The sequence below is a fragment of the Sphaeramia orbicularis genome, chromosome 5, assembly GCF_902148855.1.
Source record: "Sphaeramia orbicularis chromosome 5, fSphaOr1.1, whole genome shotgun sequence".
Taxonomy (NCBI): Eukaryota; Metazoa; Chordata; class Actinopteri; order Kurtiformes; family Apogonidae; genus Sphaeramia; species Sphaeramia orbicularis.
The window spans coordinates 40,646,623-40,673,750 of record NC_043961.1 but is presented as its reverse complement, the minus strand read 5'-3'; the positions used below and the strand labels follow the sequence as shown (position 1 = coordinate 40,673,750).

Sequence of the window (27,128 nt, the reverse complement as noted above, 5' to 3'; positions counted from 1 at the left end):
TCTGTAAATGGAGTCTCCCTAAACAAGAGAAAACTAAAGATTATATAGAACCAAATCCAACCCCCTCAAACTATGCTGTCATTCCTTACGTACATCGTACCACCCCATACTACTCCTTCTCTGCTCCGTGAAGAGGTCATGAGGACCTCTTCACTCTAACCTTGCTTGAATACAGGCGCCATCCTCTATCTACACATTCAGACATTTAGGTGTTTGGGTTTCAACTCAAGGTAAGAACTTCGTCCCCAAGTCGGGGTTGCTACAGAGTGGTAAACATCACACATAACAATGACTCAGCATGTACTTAACAGTATAACATATTAAAAGAGTATAAAATATAAAAAGTAAATTTTTCCACCACACATCAAAACTATGAATGAACACATGTGGAATTATGTACTTAACAAAAAAGTGTGAAATAACTGAAAACATATCTTATATTCTAGTTTCTTCAAAGTAGCCACCCTTAGCTCTGATGACTGTTTTGCACACTCTTGGCATTCTCTTGATGAGCATCAAGAGGTAGTCACCTGAAATGGTTTCCTAACAGTCTTGAAGAAGTTCCCAGAGATGCTTAGCACTTGTTGGCCCTTTTGCCTTCACTCTGCGGTCCAGCTCACCCCAAACCATCTCGATTGGGTTCAGGTCCAGTGACTGTGGAGGCCAGGTCATCTGGCGCAGCACTCCATCACTCTCCTTCTTGGTCAAATATCCCTCACACAGCCTGGAAGTGTGTTTGGGGTCATTGTCCTGTTGAAACATAAATGATGGTCCAACTAAACGCAAACCGGATGGAATGGCATGTCACTTCAGGATGCTGTGGTAGCCATGCTGATTCAGGTTGCCTTCAATCTTGAATAAATCCCCAACAGCGTCACCAGCAAAGCACCCCCACACCATCACACCTCCCCCTCCATGCTTCACGGTGGGAACCAGGCATGTAGCATCCATCCGTTCACCTTTTCTGCGTCGCACAAAGACACGGCGGTTGGATCCAAAGATCTCAAATTTGGACTCATCAGACCAAAGCACAGATTTCCACTGGTCTAATGTCCATTCCTTGGGTTTCTTGGCCCAAATAAATCTCTTCTGTTTGTTGCCTCTCCTGAGCAGTGGTTTCCTAGCAGCTATTTGACCATGAAGGCCTGATTCACGCAGTCTCCTCTTAACAGTTGTTGTAGAGATGTGTCTGCTGCTAGAGCTCTGTGTGGTATTCATCTGGTCTCTAATCTGAGCTGCTGTTAATTTGCGATTTCTGAGGCTGGTGACTCAGATGAACTTATCTTCAGCATCAGAGGTGACTCTTGGTCTTCCTTTCCTGGGGCGGTCCTCATGTGAGCCAGTTTCGTTGGAGCACTTGATGGTTTTTGCAACTGCACTTGGGGACACATTCAAAGTTTTTGAAATTTTCTAGACTGACTGACCTTCATTTCTTAAAGTAATGATGGCCACTCATTTGTCTTTACTTAGCTGATTGGTTCTCGCCATAATATGCATTCTAACAGTTGTCCAATAGGGCTGTCAGCTGTGCATCAACCTGACTTCTGCACAACACAACTGATGGTCCCAACCCCATCAATAAGGCAAGAAATTCCACTAAGTAACCGTGACAAGGCACAGCTATGAAGTGAAAACCATTTCAGGTGACTACCTCCTGATGCTCATCAAGAGAATGCCAAGGGTGTGCAAGGCAGTCATCAGAGCTAAGGGTGGCTACTTTGAAGAAACTAGAATATAAGAGATGTTTTCAGTTATTTCACACTTTTTTGTTAAGTACATAATTCCACATGTGTTCATTTATAGTTTTGATGCCTTCAGTGAGAATCTACAATGTAAATAGTCATGAAAATAAAGAAAATGCGAAGAATGAGAAGGTGTGTCCAAACTTTTGGCCTGTACTGTATATTTGAAAGTACTCAGATAATATTACTGCACAAAGCTGTTTCAAGCAAACACACCACCCCAACAAAGGGGTCATGTCTCCATTTGACCTTGGAAAAGTAGGTCAAGGTGACGTATTTTCAATAGGCTTCTGCTCCATCCCAAGATGCCTCCACAGCATAAATTGTGTGCAGATATGTCAATGCATTCTTCAGATAATGTGATTATGTCATTGAATATAAAGGCAGACAGACAGACGACAAAACGATTACAATAGCCCTTCGGCTAGAAGTTGGCCGAGGAGTAAAAACCCAATTTTTACACAGGGTAGGCACAGCTGCATTTAACTCAGAACCTTAGTGGAATACCAATTTTCATTTGTCATCTAAACTCCTTGTTGGGAATTTAGTCTTTCAGAATAAGGACAAAAACTGCAAAATATTTTGAGCGTGTAAAAGTACTCAGTGGCACACCATGAAGAAACAAAGTAAATGTCTTCTTTTTAACACCCAATAGATCCTGATTTAAAAACGAGTTCTGAATAAGTGCCCGATGGTTCCTCTTCCTCCTGAGGCTGATTTTTAAGTGAATTTTCAACCATGTGGGAATGAATGGTGACAGCACGTACACTTCAAGAAGAACGAGTTCAAGTGCTTCATGTATATTTTAGATCCAGACTGAGGCTCAGGGCAGTTTGCTGTCTGCAGCTGTCGGTGCTGGTTACAACACTGGACACTAACACTGTGTGTGTATGAGTTAAAGACAGTCATACATACAACGTGTGCGTGTGCGTGTGTGTGTGAATGTGCAGCCCACGCCCAGAGCGGTAGAGAAAACAGAGTGGTGACACTTCCATAGACTCCCATTGTAAAAAATGATGAAATATTGACCTATTTCCACGTTATGGCAGCGCCGATAGTTCCAAACATTGTGTATTGCAGCGTCGGAACACATTCATTTCTATTGCTGCTTATTTAGCAACTCCAGTGGTAAGTTTATAAGATATCATCATCTTTCAAATTGTCAAGTGTATTTCCTGTATTAACAGACACTGACGTTGTAAATTCTGTTTTCTTTGGTATGTGTTAGTGTTTGTATAAATTTATATTTTACAGGGTGGGGAAGCAAAATTTACAATATTTTGAGGCAGGGATTGAAAGACAGTGTATGACCAATTAGTTTATTGAAAGTCATGAGAATTTATTTGCCACAAGAAAATTTACATAATAGAAAATGTTTTTATTCTATGTGTCCTCCTTCTTTCTCAATAACTGCCTTCACACGCTTCCTGAAACTTGCGTAAGTGTTCCTCAAATATTCGGGTGACAACTTCTCCCATTCTTCTTTAATAGTATCTTCCAGACTTTCTCGTAATAGTTTTGCTCATAGTCATTCTCTTCTTTACATTATAAACAGTCTTTATGGACACTCCAACTATTTTGGAAATCTCCTTTGGTGTGACGAGTGCATTCAGCAAATCACACACTCTTTGACGTTTGCTTTCCTGATTACTCATATGGGCAAAAGTTTCTGAAAAGGTATGGATAATAGTGTTCGGTATGATTATGACATCAATATATGTTTGGTTTCAAAACAATTGACGTAGTGCCTGCTGAGAAAAAACAACTAAATGTTCATTGTAAATTTTGCTTCCCCACCCTGTATACAAGAGTTATGTCTGATTTTCAGCTGTAGCCCTATAGTTAGCTAGCTTGACTTCGCCAGCTGTTGAGATTTAACCACTATAACCACAAATTATAGAGTTTTTAAGGTAAGGTAATGTTAGTACAAATATGGTTATCAGTGGGTTTTATTTTAGTTGTTCAGCTGAATCTGGTCGTGTTCGGTTAAGTTTGTCAGCTGAGGCCATATGCTAATAAGTGTCATTTACTGCAGGTAGAAATATCGGTCTACTTTGACAGTTATTTTATTCTATTTGTAATTTATGAATGTTTCAAAATGGCATGTAATGTCTGTAAATAGTTTTATTTGTCCTGTGCTTTTTTTGCAAACCTGCGTAAACCTACTGCTAAATTTAAAACTTTTCAAAGTAACAAATACAGTACTGTCAGTGGTCAACCCCACTACTCAAAAACAGAACTGACACAAACATACATACAGTAGTGCAACAACGGTTGGAAATATACTTGTGTGTGGTTTAAAGATATTTACCTGCAATAATGCACTTGCTGCTGTCTGTCCTATAGAAGAACATGATAGCACACGGTTTGTTTTGGAACTATTGAGGCTTACATGAACCATGTGATCACCGTAGCGGCGATATCAAAGGGTGTCGCAACTCTCTTTCTTATAGATCTGCCCATACCTCCTGTATGTGGAAGCTAATGGTAAAGGGTTGGGTTATAATGTCAACACAACAGAATGTTACTCCCTGCCTTGATTTAAATGTAACAAGTAACACACCATTATTGTAAAAGCAGCCATGAAGATTTCCATAATAATGGTAGAATCAAAAGACTTGGAATTTATATGCAAATGACTCTGTTATAGCTGAAGTCACCTTGGTATAAATGACATCTAGTTTCATCTAAATCGCTTGTTGTATACCATTGTGGTTTTTGGAAAATTTCAGGACAGAATTAATTCTCTACACATTAAAGTGAATATTATTTTAAATGCACATCATGTTTGGTACCATCACTTTTTTCAGTCTTGAGTACAACAGCCAGTGGGAGTAAAGATGGGTCAGATTCAGAGCATAGATGAAGGATTTTATGAGGGTTTCTTATGTGTGATTATAGTTCAAACAAGACCCTGTCCAGTCATATTCACTATGTTAAATAATTCTATGATGCAATGACTACACTCCCAGACATACACAAAACATATCTTACACATTAATTCCTTGGTTCAAATGATATGGATTCATGTTTCCATCAACAATATTTAGTTGTAGTGGAGGTGTGATATAAGCAGCAGCAGTGTCACTAACAGAGCTTGTGTAGTTTTCCAAAGAGGAATGGAGTAAAGTTGCAGTGCCCTGATGTGTAAGCCTGACTGAGTCCGATCCACACAGACTCAATGCTGTGACTGTGGCCAAGAGTGAGGGGGTTGAATATTTATGCAGTCACTTATCACATAATCACAGGGGCTCTATGGTCATGCCTGTGGACACAGAACTTGCTGTACATTGTTCAAACAACATTTTGCCGCAGTGAAGGTAATCAGTAACATCATGATAAAAAGCAGAATTTTACTTTATAACTGGTGACAGAGACAGCAGGGACAGAAACATTTGTAATTCATTTTCCATGTTGAATTAACAGCAGGTTATTAAAGGCGAAAACAAACAAAGGAACTCAAACTAAAACTGACTGTGTCCTTCATGATGAAGACTTGAAAAGAAAAGAAAAGGGCTGTCAAACTCATTTTAGTTCATTCAGCCCAACATGATCTAAGATGGGCTGGACCAGTAATGTAATAATATAATAAAATATAAATAATGTCAACTCCAAACTTTACTCTATGTTTTAGAGTGAAAAACATAAAATGACATTATGAAAATATGTACATCTATGAAATATCCTTTAAAAATGTGAATAACTTGAAGAATTATGAACAATTTGAAACTTGAGAAGAAAAATACAGTCACAAAAAAAAATATTGGATCTCCCCTTGTTTTCTTCAGTTTCTTGTTCATTTTAACACCTGGTACAACTAAAGTTACATATGTTTAGACAAATATAAATATAACAACAAAAATAGCTCATAATAGTTTAATTTTAGAGCTGATATCTAGCCATTTTCCATGTTTTCTTGATAATAACCAAAATCACTTCAGTTCTTACATCAATAGCTATGGCATTGTACTGACAAAAACAGTGCTTTTAGGCATTCAATGTTTTCTTTTCTGTCAGTTTTAATCACATGATACAGACAGGAGATAGTACTTGATTACATAACCATTGTTTTTGATTACTTTTGATGGTCTAATAATTTTTTCTACAACTGTAAGCGCAAAGTTAACAATATTATGTCTCATCTTCTCATTTACACACGTGTTTTACAACTTACAGATTACAGTGGATCTACAAATACACAAAACATTCAATAACAGGCACAATATTGGTAAAATTACACTTAATTTTCTTAGGACATTTCAGGTTGTTCATATTTTTTTCAGTTTATTCACATTTTTTGTGAAATGATAGTTTGTAAATGTAAACATTTTCATGTAATGTTACATTTAACATATATCCTTAGTGTCCAACCAGGGTCAAAGTGCAAAATATATTTATCTCTATTGTTTCTTGGTTGGTTGACATGCTTGTTTTTATTCTGTATATATATCTATACTTTTCTGTATAACTGTTTTGCACTACGCACCACTAGAGAGGTGTCTCTTTTAATTTCATTGTACACATGTACACTACTCAAAAAAAGTTAAGGACCACATTTTAATTTGTGTATAAGTTTTTTATATGAGGTATTCTACTTCTGGAAATACCCCAATACAACTGTCCTGAATGTCCTCAAACACACTGTAATAATTATAATAATGGATTGGATCTATATAGCGCCTTTCTAGACACCCAAAGCGCTTTACATTATTGACCCATTATTCATTCGCGCTCACATTCTCCCTCTGGTGGTGGTAAACTACATCTGTAGCCACAGCTGCCCTGGGGCAGACTGACAGAAGCGTGGCTGCCATTTTGCGCCTACGGCCCCTCCGACCACCACCGAACATTCATACACCAGTGTGGGTGGCACTGGAGGCAAGGAGGGTGAAGTGTCTTGCCCAAGGACACAACGGACTGACTAGGACAGAGCGGGATTCGAACCGCCAACCCTTCGGTTATTGGACGACCCACTCTACCAACTGAGCCATGGCCGCCCCCAATCAATTTCACACATGATTGGATTCAATTGTTGCATAATGTCTCTGGCATCATTGCACATCCTGAAAACTGGGCCTATAGGGGTGTCAGCTGACTACGTGAAATGGTACAAAAGTGGGTGCAAAAGCATTTTCTGTCTTTAGTCTCCACAATCAGACAACTTGATGACAACAGCAATGCCAAGACGCCACCTGAGTGAACCAGAAGTTGCCAGAGCCCTAGGGATGCTGGAAGCTGGCCTCAGTCAGCGAAGAGTAGCCGAAATGATGGGTGTGTCGCACAGTGTCATCAGCAGAGCAAACCAAAGACACCGAGAGACAGGGCTATACTCCGAGAGACCCTGCAGTGGCCGACCAGTTGCAACAACCCCTAGAGATGATCGCTACTTGACGAATCTCAGCCTTTTGAACCGCTTTCACAGTGTATGTCGTCTCAATAATGACTTCGCTGCAGCAACTGGAGTGATTGTTTCCACTCAAACAATCCGTAACAGACTTCACCGAGCCAATATGCATGCCAGATGGCCAGCTCAGTGTGTCCCACTCAACCCTGCTCACAGAAGAATCCGTCTCAACTGGGCTCAGGAGCATGTCAGATGGACCCAACAGCAATGGCGCCGAGTTCTGTTCACAGATGAGAGCAGATTCTCCCTTGACCACAATGATGGACGTGTGAGAGTCTGGAGGCGACCAGGAGAGAGATTTGCCGACCCCTGTATTGCACTGCTCCCCCAGGGACCACGTAGAGACGAGTATGGTTGCCATAGGCGATGCCTCCCCACACCATGATGCTGCCTCCTCCATAATGGTCATGTTCTGCAATACAGGACACACTGAGCTGGCCGTCTGGCATGCATATTGGCTCGGTGTAGTCTGTTACGGATTGTTTGAGTGGAAACAATCACTCCAGTTGCTGCAGCGAAGTCATTATTGAGGCGACGTGCACTGTGAAAGCGGTTGCAGAGGCTGAGATTCGTCAAGTAGCGATCATCTCTAGGGGTTGTTGCAACTGGTCGGCCACTGCGGGGTCTCTCGGAGTATAGCCCTGTCTCTCGGTGTCTTTGGTTTGCTCTGCTGATGACACTGTGCGACACACCCATCATTTCGGCTACTCTTCGCTGACTGAGGCCAGCTTCCAGCATCCCTAGGGCTCTGGCAACTTCTGGTTCACTCAGGTGGCGTCTTGGCATTGCTGTTGTCATCAAGTTGTCTGATTGTGGAGATTAAAGACAGAAAATGCTTTTGCACCCACTTTTGTACCCGTTCACGTAGTCAGCTGACACCCCTATAGGCCCAGTTTTCAGGATGTGCAATGATGCCAGAGACATTATGCAACAATTGAATCCAATCATGTGTGAAATTGATTACAGTGTGTTTGAGGACATTCAGGACAGTTGTATTGGGGTATTTCCAGAAGTAGAAATACCTCATATAAAAAACTTATACACAAATTAAAAAGTAGTCCTTAACTTTTTTTGAGTAGTGTATAATGACAATAAAGGCATTCTATTCTATCTAGTCTATTCTATTTTTTTTACACTACAACCAACCAACCAACCAATCAATCAATCAATCAAATTTTATTTATATAGCACCAAATCATAACAAAAGTGATCTCATGACATTTTACATATAGAGGTGGTAAAAACCAGACTCTAAGCCAATTTACAGAAACCCAACAGAATCCTCCAAGAGCAAACACTTGTGACTGGTGACAGTGGAAGGAAAAACTTCCTTTTAACAGGCAGAAACCTGGAGCAGACCCTGACTCCTGGAGGATGGTCATCTGCCTTGACCAGTTGGGGTTAAAGAGAGAGGGTAAAGGAGAAGAAAAAAAAAGAGAGAAAGAGAGAGGTTGGGGGAGAAGGGGAGAAGTAAGGGGAGACACATGGATGCACAGCAAACTGAACTAGAACTGTTAAAAAAGTAGATCAGCTGCTAGTATAATTACCAATAGCTAGAACAAATGTCCATAACTGTTAAGACTACAACTACTACTACAAATACAAGTACTAACAGTGGATATAATACTACTGTAACTGTTAGCACAAATAATAGAAACCTCTACCATCTATCAAACTAGTGCATAATAAACACAATCACAACAGTAAAGAGAACAATTTGGAGTCGTCATTATTTATAGGTTATTATAATAGTATTTTTCTGGGCTGATTCACTTGAGATTGAATTGGGCTGAATGTGGAATCTGAACTAAAATGCTTAACATCTTTAGTGTAATTTTTGCATTTCACCAATTTATCCCAGGGGCCAGATTGGACCCCTTTGCGGGCTGGTGTTGGCGTATGGGCCGTATGTTTGATACCTGTCCCTTAGAAGATTAAAGCACAGTGGCTGGATCCACATTGCACATGTCAAAACATTCTGCTCTTAATAAATATTAGGGCTGGGTATCATGGCCAATTTCCATAATCGATTCAATTTCGATTCATAAGGTTCTTAATCGATAAATCACGATTTGATTCGATTCAATCCAATATCGATTCGATTCAGTATTAACTGACTGATTCAGATTAATTTAGTGATACCAAAGTACAATTTTGAGTTGTAACCTGATTATTTGAGTACTGCAGTCATGCAACACATCAGTACTGGGATCAATATTGATAATAAAAAGGAAATAAATATGACATTTCAGCAGGAAGGAGCTGAATCTGCTCTGAAATAATGAACAGGACAGTAACATTCCCATGTTTCTACAGTAGCTCAGAACGGACTTCTCTGTCATCTTTATTGTGTTTCATGGCTGGAGGCTTCTCCTCGGGGGGGGGGGGGACTCCATGATTGTTAGTCAGGGAGCTGGGGTGGGGGGGGTGGGGGGTTAGTCTAGCGGTCGGACACTGCCACTGTACTGTTCCTCTAACTCCATTCTCAGCCATAGGTGATCGTATGGATCCAAGTTATCATTTCAAGAATGGCCGGCTTCCTCGACTCGCCTTGGAGAACCTCCAGGTGGCCAGTTCCTTCACACTGCGGGTTCAAGTTTGAGGCCGGGAGGACCTCCGCTGGGTTTTCCCCACCTTTCCTCCACGTCTCTTCCATGCCAGAGCTGTCATGAGCGAGACCCCAGGGGTTCGCAAGACAGAGCCAGTCGCGCTTCCGCGTACTCACGGTCCTGCTCTGAAAAATTGATCTCATCCACTATTAATCAATTACGCAAAATTAAAACGAAATCGATCTAAGATCGATTAAATCGATTTTTTTACCCAGCCCTAATAAATATTATGGAATATAAATATAGATGTTATGAAATGACTTTATGCAGCAAATGATTCATTTAATGAACAGTTTTGTGACCATTATATAGATAGACTTCATTTCGAACATAAGTAGGGAAATGTCATAATAATAATAACAATGGATTAGATTTCTATAGTGCTTATCACAGCACCCAAAACACTTACATTATTGATCCATTATTCATTCACTCTCATATTCACACTCTGGTGTTGGTAAACTACATTTGTAGCCACGGCTGTCCTGGGGCAGGCTGATGGAAGAGTCGCTGCCAATATGCGCCAAACGGCCCCTCTGACCACCACCAAACATTCATACGCATTCATACACCAGTGTGAGTGACACTGGAGGCAAGGAGGGTCAAGTGTCTTGCCCAAGGACACCACAGCATGACTAGGACAGAGCAGGATTCGAACTTCCAACCTTTCAGTTATTGGATGACCTGCTCTACCTCCATGACCGCCCAAATTTAAACAGGACACTCCAATATATTGAAGGAAATAAATCAACCAAAAAAGAAAAACAAATGTCACACAATGTATAGCTATTTCACTGTGGCTCTTAAACAATATTTTTTGTGTATATGTGTGTATTTCTTATGTGAGTGTGTTTGTGTGTACCTGTCCACCACGCTGCCCGGTTTGACCCGGTCGATGACGATGACCTGCTTGTTTCGATGACTGGCTGACGTCAGTGTGATGCCCAGTGTGGCTCCTGGCGACTTTGCGATTTCCACCAGCAGGGGACCAGATGCATTCGTCACTGTGTCTGACAGTAAAACAAAACAAAACGATTAATTTCAATCTGTTTGGTTTTAACAATGCTCTTCATACTCTGTGAACTGTGTGAAATAGCAGTCAGGTTTTCAATTTCTGTGCTATCGTTGAGAGTTGCCTTGCATCTGAGCTTGAGGCAAAACTGCCCTTTAAAGTATATAAACCACAAAATATGATGACCAGGGGATTCTTTGCAATGCATTATGGGTGAATTAAATTAAGCAGTTTTACCCAGGAAAAAAAAATCGGAGCTGAGCCAGAGGCAGTAGAAAATGCCAACACATCAAAAAACACAACCGTTTTTTAATTTCAGTGGCATTTTAGGAACGAAGGAAACTTTAGCCTCAAGCTTTCTTTCATGTCTGACTATAGTGTGTGTGTGTGTGTGTGTGTGTGTGGTACTCACCCATTATTGTGACATCATACTCTATTTGGAACAGGGCTTCCTGGCCACACTGAGCCAACACACTGAGGGCATCACTGTGGTTGGCGTTGTGCAGCGGAACGCCATCCACGCTCAGTAGACGATCGCCGGGACGCAGTGTGCCCTCTCTGAAGAGACAGAAAAGACATTAAGTATAATTACAGACAGCTTACAGTAGTCGCTTTTCCATTGACCCTCAAATTGCATTATTATACTGTAACTTGTGCATAAAAATTTGCCTAATGGAAAAACGACAATTTCGCCAAAACTGTTGTTTTTCAATGAAAAGTTTTTGCGCTTGCAAGAGGTGGTTTTCAGGCATAGCTAAATTGGTATATCACACAAAACTGCAATGGACAGACCTTTTTGCACAACTAGAGTCACATGAAGAAAAAAAAAAACAGATGTTGATGGATGTTACAACAAGCAAAGAAGAAGAGTTTTAGAACGAACAAGGCGTGGTATGTGTGGACACACAAGGAAACCAAATCATTTTTGAATTTAGTAGTAGAGGGGTAATGAGCATTCTAGATTCAAAACAATAGAAAAATGTGAGCATTTTCAAGGACCTAAAGGGTGCTATGAGAGAAATATGAATATGTCTGTAAATCATTCATGCGTCGTTGCCATGTTTATGGAATGACTTACTGCGAGATGTCACAATAATAAATAAACAAATCATCATATTGGTGATGTAATGGAAAAACCGACATTATGCACTTCTGTTTACATTTAGTAAATATCGGCAGAGTTTTGCACATATGTCCGATGGAAAAGCAACTAGTGAAAGAAGAAAAAATAAAAAATAAGACTTAACAAGAAATGATGATGAAATTAGAACTGAGACAAAATGCCCAAAACCAACTGAATATATCAGTCTGTTTTCCTTGAATCTGATGACTGCCCTTGTCCTGCCTGCCAACTTCATATTTCATAGTTCTCATTATATATTTTATTTTGACGTTTCACTTCTACTCAAACACTCTTCCTGAGTTCTGACTGGAGGGCGTTTCAGATATTGAAAGGTTGAAATGAATGACAATTATAGATGAAGCTGCACATGGTAACCAGCTGAATACCCCCTCATTCTCACCTACAGTGGCTGCAAAAACAGCAGCAGTCTCTTGTTAATGATATTTGTCTGGGTACTAGTACTGGGTGATTCAGTGATAGTGATATTAACCCATAAAGACCCAGTGTTACTTCTGTAGCAGTTCCCAAATGAATTTTTTAAAAATATATTTAACCTTTTTTAAGTGATTTATCACCATTTATTCTAATTTTATCCTCTGTATTTTAAATATTTTTCAGTGAACATCCTGTATTTTCTTTACTGATCATGTACATGTTCATTAAACCTCAGATTATAGTTGAGGGATATTATATCAGACACAGAGAAAACTGACTTTTTCAGTCAAATCCATCATCAACTGAACAGAAACCCAGTGTGTCCATCCACTGTCATTGATCCAACTCTATGGGTTTTACTGGTGAATCAATGTTGTAGAAGATGAGGGTGTTTCCACGTTCACTACGGAGCCTCTGAACGTCCAAATGGGTCATATCTGATGACCATGAAAAGATGACAAACTGTATTTTACACCAATTATTTACATGGTCAAAGTTTACCTTGACCTTGATAGGATTAGTGGATCAACAGGTATTAAACCTTTTACATCAGTAGATGCTTTTGGTCACCGATGGCTGTTTGGGTCTTTATGGATTAATTCAAATACCATAAATTCAACATGGTGGACTCACTGGAATCCGCTCCCTCTGTAGATTATAATGGTTCATCTTAAATTAGTTAAAAACACAACTGTTCTCATGTTTATGTGTGTGAAAACACGATTACAATTTTTTTTTTTTCATTTCTACAGTTAGATCCTGTTAATGTCCCTTCATCTCACAACCTGAACTGTTAATCACATCATAAGGTTTCCTCAGCCTCACTGATATAAAAATGGATGACTTATGAAAGATAAGAGCCTCAATAATGCCTGTCTTGAAATGAAAGCTGCCACACCTGGGTGCAGCTGCGTATGCGGTGCACAACTGATCTCTAATCTGAATAGAATGAAATGTGGAGATTTACCTATGCAAGTCTACCCTTCAACTAGGACTGATATTTATTTTACTGATATGTCATCTACACCACAAAGTATAATAACAATAATTTAAAAAAAAAAACCAACAAGACATGCATAACCCATGTGCTTGCCTTTTGCCGGATTTGTGGATTTGTGGCTGGGTGTGATGTAAAAGCAAGAAACAGTATCAAAGAAGGACTGTTTATGAGTAAAGTACTCCATATATTTGGATGAATGTTACATTGTTCCACATTGTATTTTTATGTGCATGTTATTTATGAGGAAAAAAAAAAATTACTATATCTGTGCAAGAGCACAACAGGAAAGAAAAAAACTATGGATCAGCTGAATGATTGACGCTGTTTTTCAAAACCTAAATTCACAAATTGCATAAAATGAAAAGCAGAATTTGTAATTTGCGTGAAAAATTTAGATTTTTAATTCTTTTCATATTTATGGTGTAATTTTAGGTCCAATCATGTGGAATGCTACAACAAAATTAATTGTTACAAATTTTTAAAATTCATTTTGGATGGACAAATTCAGCCAGGGTTTGTTTTTTTTTTTTGCAATTTTAACGAAATCTGTGCATCGGAACATTAACACAAAAGATAGCACATCTTTCAAGACCAAGCTGTACATTTTTGCAATAATATATTTGGGCTCAATGCTCTGGGCCGCATTTTTTTCCAAAGTTTTTGTATAATAATAAGTCAGTCAGTCGGAATAATAATGAATATGATGAACAATAGTACCTTGTGCCTTGCATTACATGTAAGCACACGGTAATGATATTCTTTAAATTAACATTATCATTTTCTGTTACACACATTACATCTTATTCCTAAACCAGGGGTCCTCAATCTTTTTCTCACAGGCCCCCCTTTGGAGGACGAAAAACCTCCAGGCCCTCAACCCCAACAACATTGTAACACTAGTGCAATTAGAACTTTTATTGAAAGAAACATCAATATTGTAACAATACTTTTTGCTTTTCCTTGAATAATTTGTTGTGCAAATTAAAAGTAAGTTTTGCTTGAACAATACAATACTCAACCAGACTGCCCGCCAAGACAATATTTTTTCCAAATAAAAATAGGAAATGTGCAATTATCTTACAACTATGACAATAAAGTTACTTTTTTTTTAGAACAACAAGCAAATTTTGGTAACAAAGATGAACATTTGAACAATATCAGTGGGTGCAATGAGCCCGTTTACATTGCACATCTCAGAGCATCAATCAATCAATCAATCAATCAATATTTATTTGTAGAGCCATTTACAACACTTAAAGTCACCACAGCGCTTTCCACTTGGTTCAATATTACAGAACATTAAAGTGCAAACTGTACAAACTGTGCAAAAACAGACACATTGCACATTTTTCTTTTCCAGTCCAGTCCTTGTCCATTCTCCAAACCTAAACTCTTTGTCTAATCTAGTGACAGATCACCATGGCAGTGGATTTGTTTGTTGTACATCCCTAAAATGAGTCCAGGGTGCTCCAACACTAAAACATTAGTTCCATCTGCTACATGTTCTAACATGAAGAAGAAAAAAATAAACACCCAGGAGTGGTCCCATGCCCCCCTGGCAAGCCTTCACGCCTCCTAAACAGTAGAATTAATTTAACACTTTGAAAGAGTCTATATTGGTCCACACTATATCGACTTCAAACCACACTTTTGTAACCATACATTCTCCCAATAGTTGAAATTCAACACCAGTCAACACACACCATATCTACAACCCCCCAGATAGCCAGCCAGCCAGCCAGCCAGCCAGCCAGCCAGCCAGCCAGCCAGCCAGCCAGATAGATAGATAGATAGATAGATAGCTAGCTAGCTAGCTAGCTAGCTAGCTAGCTAGCTAGCTAGCTAGCTAGCTAGCTAGATAGATAGATAGATAGATAGATAGATAGATAGATAGATAGATAGATAGATAGATAGATAGATAGATAGATAGATAGATAGATAATTGTATTTAGCCTATCCCAGCAGCAGTCTCCAATTTGGTTCAGGAAGTGAATAAATACAATATAAGCTCAAGACAGCCACTATTTCAGACATAAATAATACAATGAGAGCTGCTTATGAAACACAGGATTCCAAAAAATAAAAGAAAAAATCGATGAAGAGGAGTTAAAAATTATTAAAATCCACATTTCAAATCCATACCTAACAGCTGGGTAGACTGCTGGGTCACCCCCATCAGTTGTGAAAAAGTATTTACCCCCTTCCAGATTGTTAAGATTTTTTTCATATTTGTCACACTTAAATCTTTCAAATCATCAAAATAATTATATCAGACAAATGTGACCTGAGTAAATAAAAAAATGCAGGTTTGAAATGATAATAAATGTAAATGATTTCATTTACTTAATAGTAGTAAAGTAGTGGCCTGGATGTGGCCAGTGAAATTAAACTGTTTTACAAAAAAAAATGTGGTTAATCACAGTTAATGTGTGATGGAACAACAGGGTAATTACTTTTTCACATAGTGTCATGCAGGTTTATGTTTTCCCTTCATAAATGAAATCATCATTTAAAAACTGTAGTTTTTTTACTCAGGTGATTGTCTAATATATTTTTTTGGATTGTCTGAAACATTGAAGTGTGACAAATATGCAGAAATGGAAGAAATAAGGTAGGAGGTGAATACTTTTTCACACCACTGTACAGTGTCATTCCTGACAACAAGGAAAGACAGAAACAAAACAAGACAATAGAAAATCTGTTTCTATTTCAAATGAAGGGGTGTTGGCAGAGTCTGCCATTTAACACTACACTCTGTCAGGAATAACTATTTTGTAGTTGAATTAGACTTTAACAAGATCTGAAATTACTCTGTTTTTACTTGTAACTAGCACTGAAAATCTATTTTCTTGTGCTTTTCAGTTTTTCTTCTCACCTCTCACTGTCCCCCATCTTTCTTCCTTCTCAGTCTAAGATTCACCTATTTCATTTTTAATGGAGGGCAAACTCAGTGGAAACACCGCTAAGACAACAGATGCAGTAATGCTTCACCTCACAATATTGAAAACACTGATATGTAGCTTCAATTTGTGTTGCTTGGTTTCATTTAAATTATGGTGATTACAAAAAAAGTCCTTGGCCAGGCAGTAAGTATGAGGTGCTCAGTGGTGTATTTCAGGCATTTAATTATCAGCCCATTGTATGAATGGGAGCTGATACTTTATGCACATCAGAGTCTGAGTAATACAGAGTTCTCATGAAACCCAGTCTGATGCTTTTTTTTCTTAAACATCATGCAAGACTATGCAGAGATTAAAAGACTTTAATTAGGTAATGGGGGGAAATATTAAAATTGTGCTGCCCCACTTGAAATGGTGCACTGTCCCTTTAAGAATGTGGGGGAGGTGCTGCTTAGTTAATTAGCTGCTGTTCTTCAGTTTTGCTGAGTCGCTATCTCTGACGTGCTGTTTTAAGTTGCTGCTGATTTCTACCTTTTACGTTCATTCTTCTTTTGGAACCTGGACAAAGATATGTCTGTAAGTCAGTTAAGTTCATGTATGTTTATATAATGTTCACATAGTGTGCCTGTAGTTAATTTAAAAAGAGTATTTCATCAAATGAATGCTTACAGCTAAAGATGCTAATGCTTGTTTTAACTGGAACTATGCTAAGTCACATGTTAGTGCATTTTACTTTGGATTACTGATTGTGTATTTTATGAGGTCAATTCAGTTATACTGTACATTTTCTTTATTTTTGTATTCCAGTTTCACAGGTTAAAATTCATGCTGTAAAGTGAAAGCCTTCATAAATATCCCAAAACGTTCATTAGACTCCTGGGTGTTTACTGGAGGACCTGTTAGCTATCTGCTAAGCTAGACAAGCACCTTCTCGTTCTAGTTCTAGTACGGCACAATACAAATACTGAGTATTTTCTTTAACCCTTTAACCCCTGACGTGTCTGTGGTGAGCGTTCTGAATGAATGATTTATTTTAAATATTCATAAATATTTAGCCATTTGCTCAATAGGAAAAATTTCCAAACGTTCTTTCCACAGACATCTGAGCATGCTCAGTGCACCCCCCACCGCCTGTAGATAGGGGGGTAAAACACAGAGCAGTGAGTGAGACTGACTCGCTATAAAAATACGTGGTTTGGGCTGTTGTGGGGTTTTTTGTTTTGTTTTTACTGTTGTTTGCAGTGTTGTAGTAATTTTCCTTTTTTTTTTTTTTTTTTTACAATGTTTTTTCTGAGTTTTGATTGTGTAACTATTTTTTGGAGTTCAACCAGGTGTCAAATAAATGAATAAATAAATAAATACATACATATATACATACATACATAAATAAATAAATAAATAAGAGCTCCAAAACAAAAACTACTGGGCCCAAATTCAAATCTTTGTTGTTGTTCAGTGTGCTCCAGTTCACAGTTCATGTTCAACATCCTAAATCTCTTACTGATGTACATCCTGAGTGCCTTATTTAGTCAAAACCTGTCAAACTTCTATTCCTCTCTTTGTCTTTTTTTGTTATTCTACCCTGTTTTGACCCTAAAACACACAGTAAAGCAAAACCACTGAAGAAAAGGAACACAAGCACATACTCATAGCAGCTTTTATGACACTTCTAAGAATGTCTGGAGCCATACAAAGGGCAAACACATACTAAATGACCTACGACCCTTGATCACTCCAGAAAACAGGTGGACACAGATTCTTCAGTTCACTCATGCACCTGTTGTGTGTATTCTGGCCTGTTTTGTACATTTGATGACACACTGATTGGATTTTTTTTTTCTTATAAGAGCTAAAAAGATCTAAACATAATGTGACATCCTTGTTTGACCAGTTTTCACATATAAATCCCATAAATCTGAATTTATTTCAACACTGCACACCCCTGCTTTCTTATGAAGTTGACGCCGTCTTAAAGACTGTTGACATTTTGCCTGTTTTCAGCTCAGCAGGCTCATGCGCTTTTGAAGGAAAAGCAGTTTCTTTGTAGTCCTGAATGAAACACCACAGCTGAAAACTTTCAGAGTTGGTCCTTTAACTTTAATTCCCACAGGGTAATGCTAAAAACGTACACACTCCTGGGACTGGATGATGCTGTGGATTAAATTTCTTCCTATTGGCATTTAAATTGGATATAAAGTAGCATGGAGACCTTATTGGTTTCTTCTGTGGTAGCCCACATTTGGAGGATGATTTCCTTTGGAACGATGTTAGATGAGCTTTATAGGGAAATGACTCAATAAAAAGATGGTGTGGTGGTGTTGCAGACACAATCTGTGGGGGAACCTGGAGAGGATTATTTAATCATTTGGTCATTTAAACCTTCAGTAAGCTTTTTTTTTTCATTGAACAAAAAAAAACGTAATAAACTTTGAGTATATCGTTAGCATCATAGCATAATTGCCTAACTCATACACAAATGGACAAAAGTATGTGGACCTGCTGAATTCACGTGTTTCTCTTCTAACAGGGGTCTGGGATACAAAAAAATAATGACAAATGCCATACTATAGTTTTATATTGAGATAAATGTCATTGTATTGGTTAGTTTGCAATGAGTGTTTCTCATATGTCTTATTGTGTCACAGTGTGGAGCTAAACCTCATGGACTGTGGTTAAACCTGCTCCTTGGCTCTGGACCCCGCCGGACTTAGAAAGACAGCGAGCGCATATCGTGGTACTGCATGGCTTCCGTGCCACAGGTGCTTCAGGTGCCAAATTGAAGCTTGTGCATTTTTTTTTTTTTTTCTTTTTTGGAGTATTTTCTCAACATAGTAAAACATTTTATGCTTGGTTGCATAGGTGTCATTACATAGCTGAAAGCTTTTTACTTTCCTTGATGTGTCCAAACTAATTTGGAACCTTATTCAGGTGTCCAATCCAGGACAGAACTGTATTTTTTTTCCTCTTTTTATTTGAAAATATTTGATGGTCATTGAGGGGAATTTATTGTTAGTGCAGTCGACTGAGCCAAGAGTTGCGGTTTTCAATATGCAAGTAATATGCAAATCGCACCCTCCTAGCCCTTCCCCTCAAACGCTCCCCTTCACACCTAAAAGGTAACAGAAAGTTGAAACAGAAAAACCACAGTAAGTGTAAAAAAAACTGTGATCACAAAAGAAAAATGTCAGTGACAAAAATAAAAATAAATAAGTGACATCAAATAAAAATAATTCAATTGTCACTCAAAAACACATCAAAATGCAAAAAAATGATAAAAACAGTTTTGGCAAATTATGGTGAAAACTAGCTAAGACTGTTGAGCAGAGAAGATCTGTTTTGTCCTTTGAAAAAAAATCTGGCTGCAGTGCTTGATAGTTTTTCAGCATCACTCGGTAAAAAATCCATAATGACTTGAGCATATTTTAATTCAAGTGATCTGAGAGTACATGACACTTCTGCATCTACTCTTTACATGTTTTCAATCTACAGAAAATCTACTCTAATCCACTACTTACTATTACTCAAGTATTTCTACTCTGATTACAGGTGATTCAGCCAGATAGGGGGTTAAATATGAGACTGACAGCTGTGAGTAATGGTTAGTTGTCACCAGGATGCAATTCTCCTGCTCATCTTTGTGTCTTCATGTGGAAACTTGGTAAAAGTGAAGTTACTTTTCTATAACTCCTTTTAGTTTATCTTACGCTTTTTTTTATTTAACCTTCATTTAACCAGGTAAAGATGCATTGAGCTTGAGATGTCGTTTACAAGGACAATCTGATCATAATAAATACAAGTACAACAAGTAGTGCCAGACACAAGAAACCCTGCCCCTCACATGTATTGAAGCTTATTTGGCATCATATTGATGTCATCATGTCTATGCGTGTGCTGATGTCAGGCTAGACATAGACAGCATAGAGAAATTTTGGCCATTATAAGTAAATGGGGGGGGGGGATACAATAAAAAATACAAAAATACAATAAAAGTTTAAAAGACAGATTATAAACTTTAAAAGATTTCTTTTTTTTTTCATTGTAAACTAGTTTTAAAGAATATAGAGAGAATATTACAGTTCTGTAGTACTGGTGTTTATTAATATTGTTGCACTGACTGGAGCAGGGCTCCTAATTTCATTGTACGCACAAGGACAATAAAGGCTATTCTATTCTATTCTATTCTATTCTATTTAAATCATCATATAAAATCATTTTTGGTATTAAATAAAAATCCATATTTGATTGGTCATGTAAGTCCATTACAAATGCAGGTTAGAATGACATGCTAGATAGTATATGGTCAAACCAGTCCCGGATCATATTCAAACAAAAACGACAAACTTACATTTCATAGATTCCAATGATTCAAACTATAGTTATTTTTCCAGTGACCCTCAAATTGTGCAAATATAACTTGCATATAAAAATTAGCCTACTGGAAAAAGGACAATTTCGCCAAAATTCTCATTTTTCTGATGAAAAGTTTTTGCACTTGCAAGAGGTGTTTTTTTTTGGGCATAGCAAAATTGGTATATCGTGCAAAACTGCAATGGAAAGACCTTTTTGCGCAACTAGAGTCACATGAACAAAAAAAAAAAAAAGGGATGTTGATGGATGTTACAACAAGCGAAGATGAAGAGTTTTACAAGAAACATGGTGCAGTATGTGTGGACACATGAGGAAACCGAATCATTTTTAAATTCAGTATGGGATAGAGGGGTAATGAGCATTCTAGATTCAAAGAACAGATATGTATGTTCATTGCCATGTTTATGGAATGACTTCTTGTGACATCTCGTGATAATAAACAAATCATCACATCTGTGATTTAAAGGAAAAAACAACATTTTGCACTTCTGTTATTTCGACATTTAGTAAATATCGATAAAGTTTTGCGCATATGTCCAATGGAAAAGCAACTATTGACAAAAACATGGAGAGCAGTATCTGCAGAGCTTTCTGCAGGTACAGCGATAGTTGCCAACAAAATAAAAGCAGCAACAGCTGACTGAAGCTTTTGAGATCTGAGAAGAAGTTTTGGATATTCTTTTCCGTCCTTCCCTACTTTGGGCAGTGTCTCTTGAGTGTCTTTGCAGAAACAGATGATTCAAGTCCGTCACTGGTGTGATGGGTAACAACAGATACCTCCATATGACGACTGTGACAGAACAGCTGCATTGATTGTAGGCCTAGATTTGAAACCTGCAGGGACCAGGAACACCACCTCCCCATATATTTCTCTCATTTCTCCATTTGGTTTTTGGTGCACCTGGGTTGCAAAGAGCGCAGCATGTGATTCATTTTGCATTCAGGAAGCTTTCGGGCTGTAATACTGTGGGGCTTTTTATAGCATGTCCTGGAAAATGTTATATTTGAACCTTGCAGAAATCTTAAAGAAAGTACATGGAGTTAATCTGTCCAATATGAAGATAAATGCATCAAAGGACAGGTGTACTATGCAGGATTCTCCATTTATTTACTTGTTGATTCATTTTTAAGCTTGGAAATGATTGTTTTAAAAATGTATTTGTCGGTAGTTTCAATTAAATACATCTTTTTTCACTTCTAGTATTATTCCATGTAGAAAGTCCAAACCAAGATTTAAACCAGGATTATAGATGTTCTTTTACATTGTGAAGGTTTGACCTGGTTAATGTTCAGTTCATACTGCAGTTGTGGAAGTGAACTACTACGTTCATCATCATCTATGTGCGATGGCTGTGCAGCTGACATGACCTGTTGTTTTGTTGCCTATTTACTTTTTTTCTCCTGTTAATTATAGGTGACAGTAACTTTGCGTAACTTCCCATATTTGGTCTGAAATGATCCACAAAGTGTTTTGACTCTTTGACTGTAAATGAACTGAACCACAGTTGAGTTTCAAACCTTTTTGCTCAAACCAAAAACCAGCCGTTAGTTCCACAACAAAGACCAAGGGAATTTTCATTCTAGTTAAAATCTAAAAGCAACCCCAACCCTACTGCTTACATCTACAGAAATCAAATAGAAATACAGGATTCAGGGTATCTTTTGTCACTGTTACATTTGCACATTTTATTCAACTTTTATATTTTCTAAATCTTACCCTTTCATCTAGTTTATAAAAGGGAAGTGGACTCTGGGTGTGTGTCTCTGGCATCACACAAAATCTGGAAAGAGCTGACTGTTGCAGTTTGGCATACACTGGGGTGCCACAAAGGGGGGGTAAACGTGACAAATTCATGGAGCAAAGCAGTCCCAGGGGGCCCAGTGGATATAGGTTAGAAGTTGTGAAAATTTTGTGTAAGGTCCAGAGTAAAAGAAAGGCATAGAATCCAGGAGTCGGACGTCCAAAGTTATTTCACTTTCAGTTTCACACCAGTTGCGGTGGAACACACCCCCACATATATACCTCCTGTCCCTACACCACGTACACCCCTCACCCGTTCCGACAATAAATTTACATACTACTTTGTTTTATGAAGGCCCACAACTTTTACCTTTCATGGGGCCCACAATTGCTAACGGTGCCCCAGGGCATACATACGTATTGCCGCGTTTCCACTACATGGTACTGGCTCATATTGACTCAGCCTTTTTGCGTTTCCGTTATGAACAAGGACCTGTAATCTGGTACCCTGATACCTGGTACTAGTTTTTTGGTATCACCTCCACCAAGGTTCGAGGACTGGGGACCAGATACTGAAATGTGTAAACACTGCAGACCACTGATTGGTCAGAGAGTTGTCTCTGTGACTGTTTTACAAAAACAGATGCGGAAGTTGACAGTAAATACAGCAGTAAGTTACTCCACATGATGATAGCCCGCAAAACTACACCATGGTTTGTCGAGGAGGTTCAGATGTAAAAATTCAGTGTGAGATTGATGAGAGGACATGCAACGAGCGAGTTTATCAGCAACTCTCTGAGCAGACGACATGGAAGCAACGCACCGCATCGCTATTATGACGTCCAGGTACTCTAAAGTCGGTAGTATCCTGTAATGGAAAGGGTCTCCAGGTACCCGAGTCGAGTCAAGCCGAGCAAAGCCGGGCCCAGCTGAGTTAAGTTTCCACCAGTGGCGATTTCTTATAGACTGCAAGGGTTCCCCTAAAACAGGGGTCACCAATCCTGGTCCTCGAGGGCCGGTATCCTGCATGTTTTAGATGTTTCCCTCTTCCAGCGCACGTGACGGTCATTATCAGGCGTCTGCAGAGCTTGAAGACAGGCTTATCATTTGAATCAGGTGTGTTGGAAGAGGGATACATCTAAAACATGCAGGATTCCAGCCCTCGAGGACCAGGATTGGTGACCCCTGCCCTAAAACTATGAAAATGAAATGGTTAAATATGTACGGTTGTGTTGACATTTCATTGACTACAAATGTGTTAGAACACGTTCATCTCAAAGGCGAGTTCGTTCAGAATCAGCTTTATCACAAATCAACGGACTCGATGTTGTTAACTTCTCATACATTCCCATTGTGCTGTTTTCTCATCTGATCTATGGTCAGTGCATTTGCCCGTAGAAGCTCAGTGTCCATGCATTTCAATGGGACTGAGTGGAACAGTTTTTTTCATCGCCTCAAAGCTAGACAGTAATTGGATAAATGCCATGATGATGTCCCGCCCCTGGACGCTCGGTGTCTCTGGGGGTGAATGGAGCTGTGGGCAGAGCTTGGCCGGGCTGGACGCCGGGCTTCCACATGCTGATTGGAGGATCAGTCGAAAGGCTGAATCCCGCTTCACTGACAGATACTTGAGATATACTCCTTCACTTGACAGAGTTTAGTTTTAATACCGTTGCACATTCTGCTTGTGAAATCAAGAGAGAAACCACTACGAAATTACTTGTTCATTTCTTGCACTTTAAATAAAACACACTCATTGTACTTCCTTGTTTCAATTTAACATAATTTCAACATTTTCTTGTTTACTTTATGTTTAAATAACTTGACATTTTTTTTTGATGTAAACTGACAATGAGCTTCCCCTCTCTGAAAGACGAGCAGCTGCCACTGGTTTCCACGTAGTGGAAACGCGGCATACTTTTGGTCAGGGAAGAGACTCGTGAAAATGGCAAGTTGATAGGACCAATATTTTGGGAGATATTAGTAATTTCAGAATACAACAGTCTTACAATCACATTGCTATGCTCACCATCATAGAATCATCACTGATAGGGCCACGTTGCCACGGTGTCAAATTTCATGTGCAGAAAGAGACATGCCAGCAGAGAGGCTATTCAAATGAAAATGCCTTAGGAATTTTTACAAAAAATCAGTTCTCTCCAGCATAAAACTACCATATCTAGAACCCATGGTTACCCATGGATCGGTGCGCTAGTTTAGCATATTTCTAATTTGCAGATATTTTCAATTGCACACTATTTTATATTTATTAAATATATGTCTGTAACTGTTGTGTTATTTAGATGTAAGTGCACTGTCGCTGGCAGAGACCACCTGCAATGTTGTTGCATAACTGGTGTCATGACAATAAAGCCTATTCTATTCTATTCTATTCTATTCTATTCTATTTTTCTCAGATGGGTGTGGTCTCCTGAAAGAACAGAAGGTGACTGACTGCTGGGTCACACAGATAAAGAGAGTCAAAGCTGACAGTTATGGGATGGTGTCATGGATTATTTCTTAAAGACGGAGCCCGTGACTGATGGTTTATGACAATGCTAAAGGAATACAAGGTGATTCACGCTGCTGCACCTCTGAGTAACACATAACTGTCAACATACCAGTGACACTCACAGGAAGTGACACTGTTATCCTTGGGCTGTATCTGCACAAAGGCTCAGACAAACCTCCAGACTTTCGACTGGAACTGGCTCATTCAGACAAAACCAGCATTTGACTGGCTTTTACGTTTTCTAGACGACATTTTATTTTGGAAGGCAGTAACCCTTAATAAAAACGGACATAAATGGCACGACTCTGTGTTTTGACTGTGTGTGTTGGTGTATTTATATGTAGTGATACTTCTCACGGCACACATTCACAGTAATTTATCATATCATTATCCTCATAGCCTGATTGCCTAAGTCATATACAAATGGACAAAAGTATGTGGACACATTGAATTCAGGTGTTTCTTTTCTAACGGGTCTGACATACAAAACAATAATGACAAATGTCATAATATAGTTTTATATTGGGATAAATGGTATATTTATTATTAATATTGATGTTTCTATGTCAAATCATTACGAACAGGATATCTTACAGCTGTAGACATGATGTGTTCCAATATTTATGTCCATATAGTTTATAAACATCAATATTTCCTTAAAGTTTAATGGGAGATTTTTCTTCCACAGTAAGATGTGAAGAAAGTAGATGCTTAGTTGTGGTAGAAAATTATTATTTGCAGACAAAGCATGAAAAATATTGTAGAAATTTAAAATCAGAGTCATGGATAAAAAAATAAAATAAAAATCAATGTTGAGAGAAATGGAGTAAAAACCATCTCTGCGGTATTTTGGAAACAAAGATGACACTTTTAACCTAACTAATCAATGCAATGACATTTATCCCAATAAAAAACTATATTATAACATTTCTCATTATTGTTTTGTATCTTAGACCCCTGTTAGAAAAGAAACACCTGAATTCAACATGTCCACATACTTTTGTCCATATAGTGTATGAGTTAGCTACTTATGCTATGAGGCTAACGACATTATGCCCCAGGAAGCTAAAAGCAAATTAGAATGATCATCTCATGGTTGACCTTTGACCTCCAGTATCTCGTCAGGTCATCCTTTCAGTTCAAGTGCATGTGCCAAATCTGAAGAAATGCCCTGGAGGCTTTGCTGATCTTTGGATGGACAACCCCAAAACATAGCACGTCTCTGGCCACAGCTGTCACTGACAAAGAAGAAAGAAATGCCTTAACCCTAATAAATATAACCAAATACTAAAGTATAACAAAATAATTTAGACTTACTTTGATAAACTATATCATTATCACAGTTTAAAGTATCTGCCTGTTGTGTCAATTAAGATGTTACATGTGTTTGATGAAAAGATTGTTGCTAATGTTGTGTTTTATCCATCATTAGCTATTTTTATTCTGCCACCTACTGCTACATCTAGAAAGCACAGAGGTACTGCCACATTATATTAAAACCTGTTTTCATTTAATTAATTATTTTTTTTAAACATTTGTTGCAAGTTATGATATACTGACATTAGGGGATGAAAAAATACTTTTGTTTTCTGCTTCATCACTTTAATTTCATCGAGCTAATATTATGGACATAATGTTACCAGTCTGTCTCATCATAAACCACATACAGTAGACTTCATAAATTCCAACATATAGTGTGAATGGACACTTAGTGTAATTACTTACACTAAAAGTAACACAGACATGTCGTGGTACATATGGTGGTACTTCCCTTGCTATTGTTTTTAGGTCACATAAATGGACTCCTTATACTTAAACTGAATCAAAAGAAAAAACACTTTTAGCTTCTTAAATCATTAACTGATTGGGAAATGAAGGGGTAGGGTGAAAATGCCACCAAAATGTAAACACGTTTTTCATATTTATATTCTTTTTTCAATGGACACTGTGTATGCAGGACTGACTTTTGCCACATTCCTTTGTTGAAGTGTTGTATTACCCCAGTACAGTTAGTCCATCAAAGTTTTTATATATTATGTTCATTTTTATTCATTAATGATTTTGATACATTAGTATTTTTATGCTGAATGTGTTAATGTATGAGCAACAGCAAAAGCACAACTTCAAATATAAGTGCAATTATTTGTGGAAGTATCTTAAAGTGAAATATGACTGGCATCAGCTGGTCTAAAAACACACTGTCCTGTAGAAATACGACATCATTAACTGACTGACAGATGCTCAACTGGTGTGTTGACTTTCAAACTTCCTGATGATTGAAG

At 38.3% G+C, this 27,128-nt stretch overlaps 1 protein-coding gene across 1 annotated transcript in view; it reads right to left on the bottom strand.

Annotated features, from left to right (window-relative positions):
- The window catches only part of grip2b (glutamate receptor interacting protein 2b), a 388,052-nt gene that overhangs the window by 70,551 nt on the left and 290,373 nt on the right, over positions 1–27,128 (bottom strand). Inside the window, exons 7-8 of the mRNA XM_030134467.1 lie at positions 11,180–11,325; positions 10,618–10,765 (exon numbers count right to left, since the gene is read on the bottom strand). Coding sequence (XP_029990327.1) covers positions 10,618–10,765; positions 11,180–11,325 — 294 coding nt within the window. The remainder of the gene's footprint in view (positions 1–10,617; positions 10,766–11,179; positions 11,326–27,128) is intronic.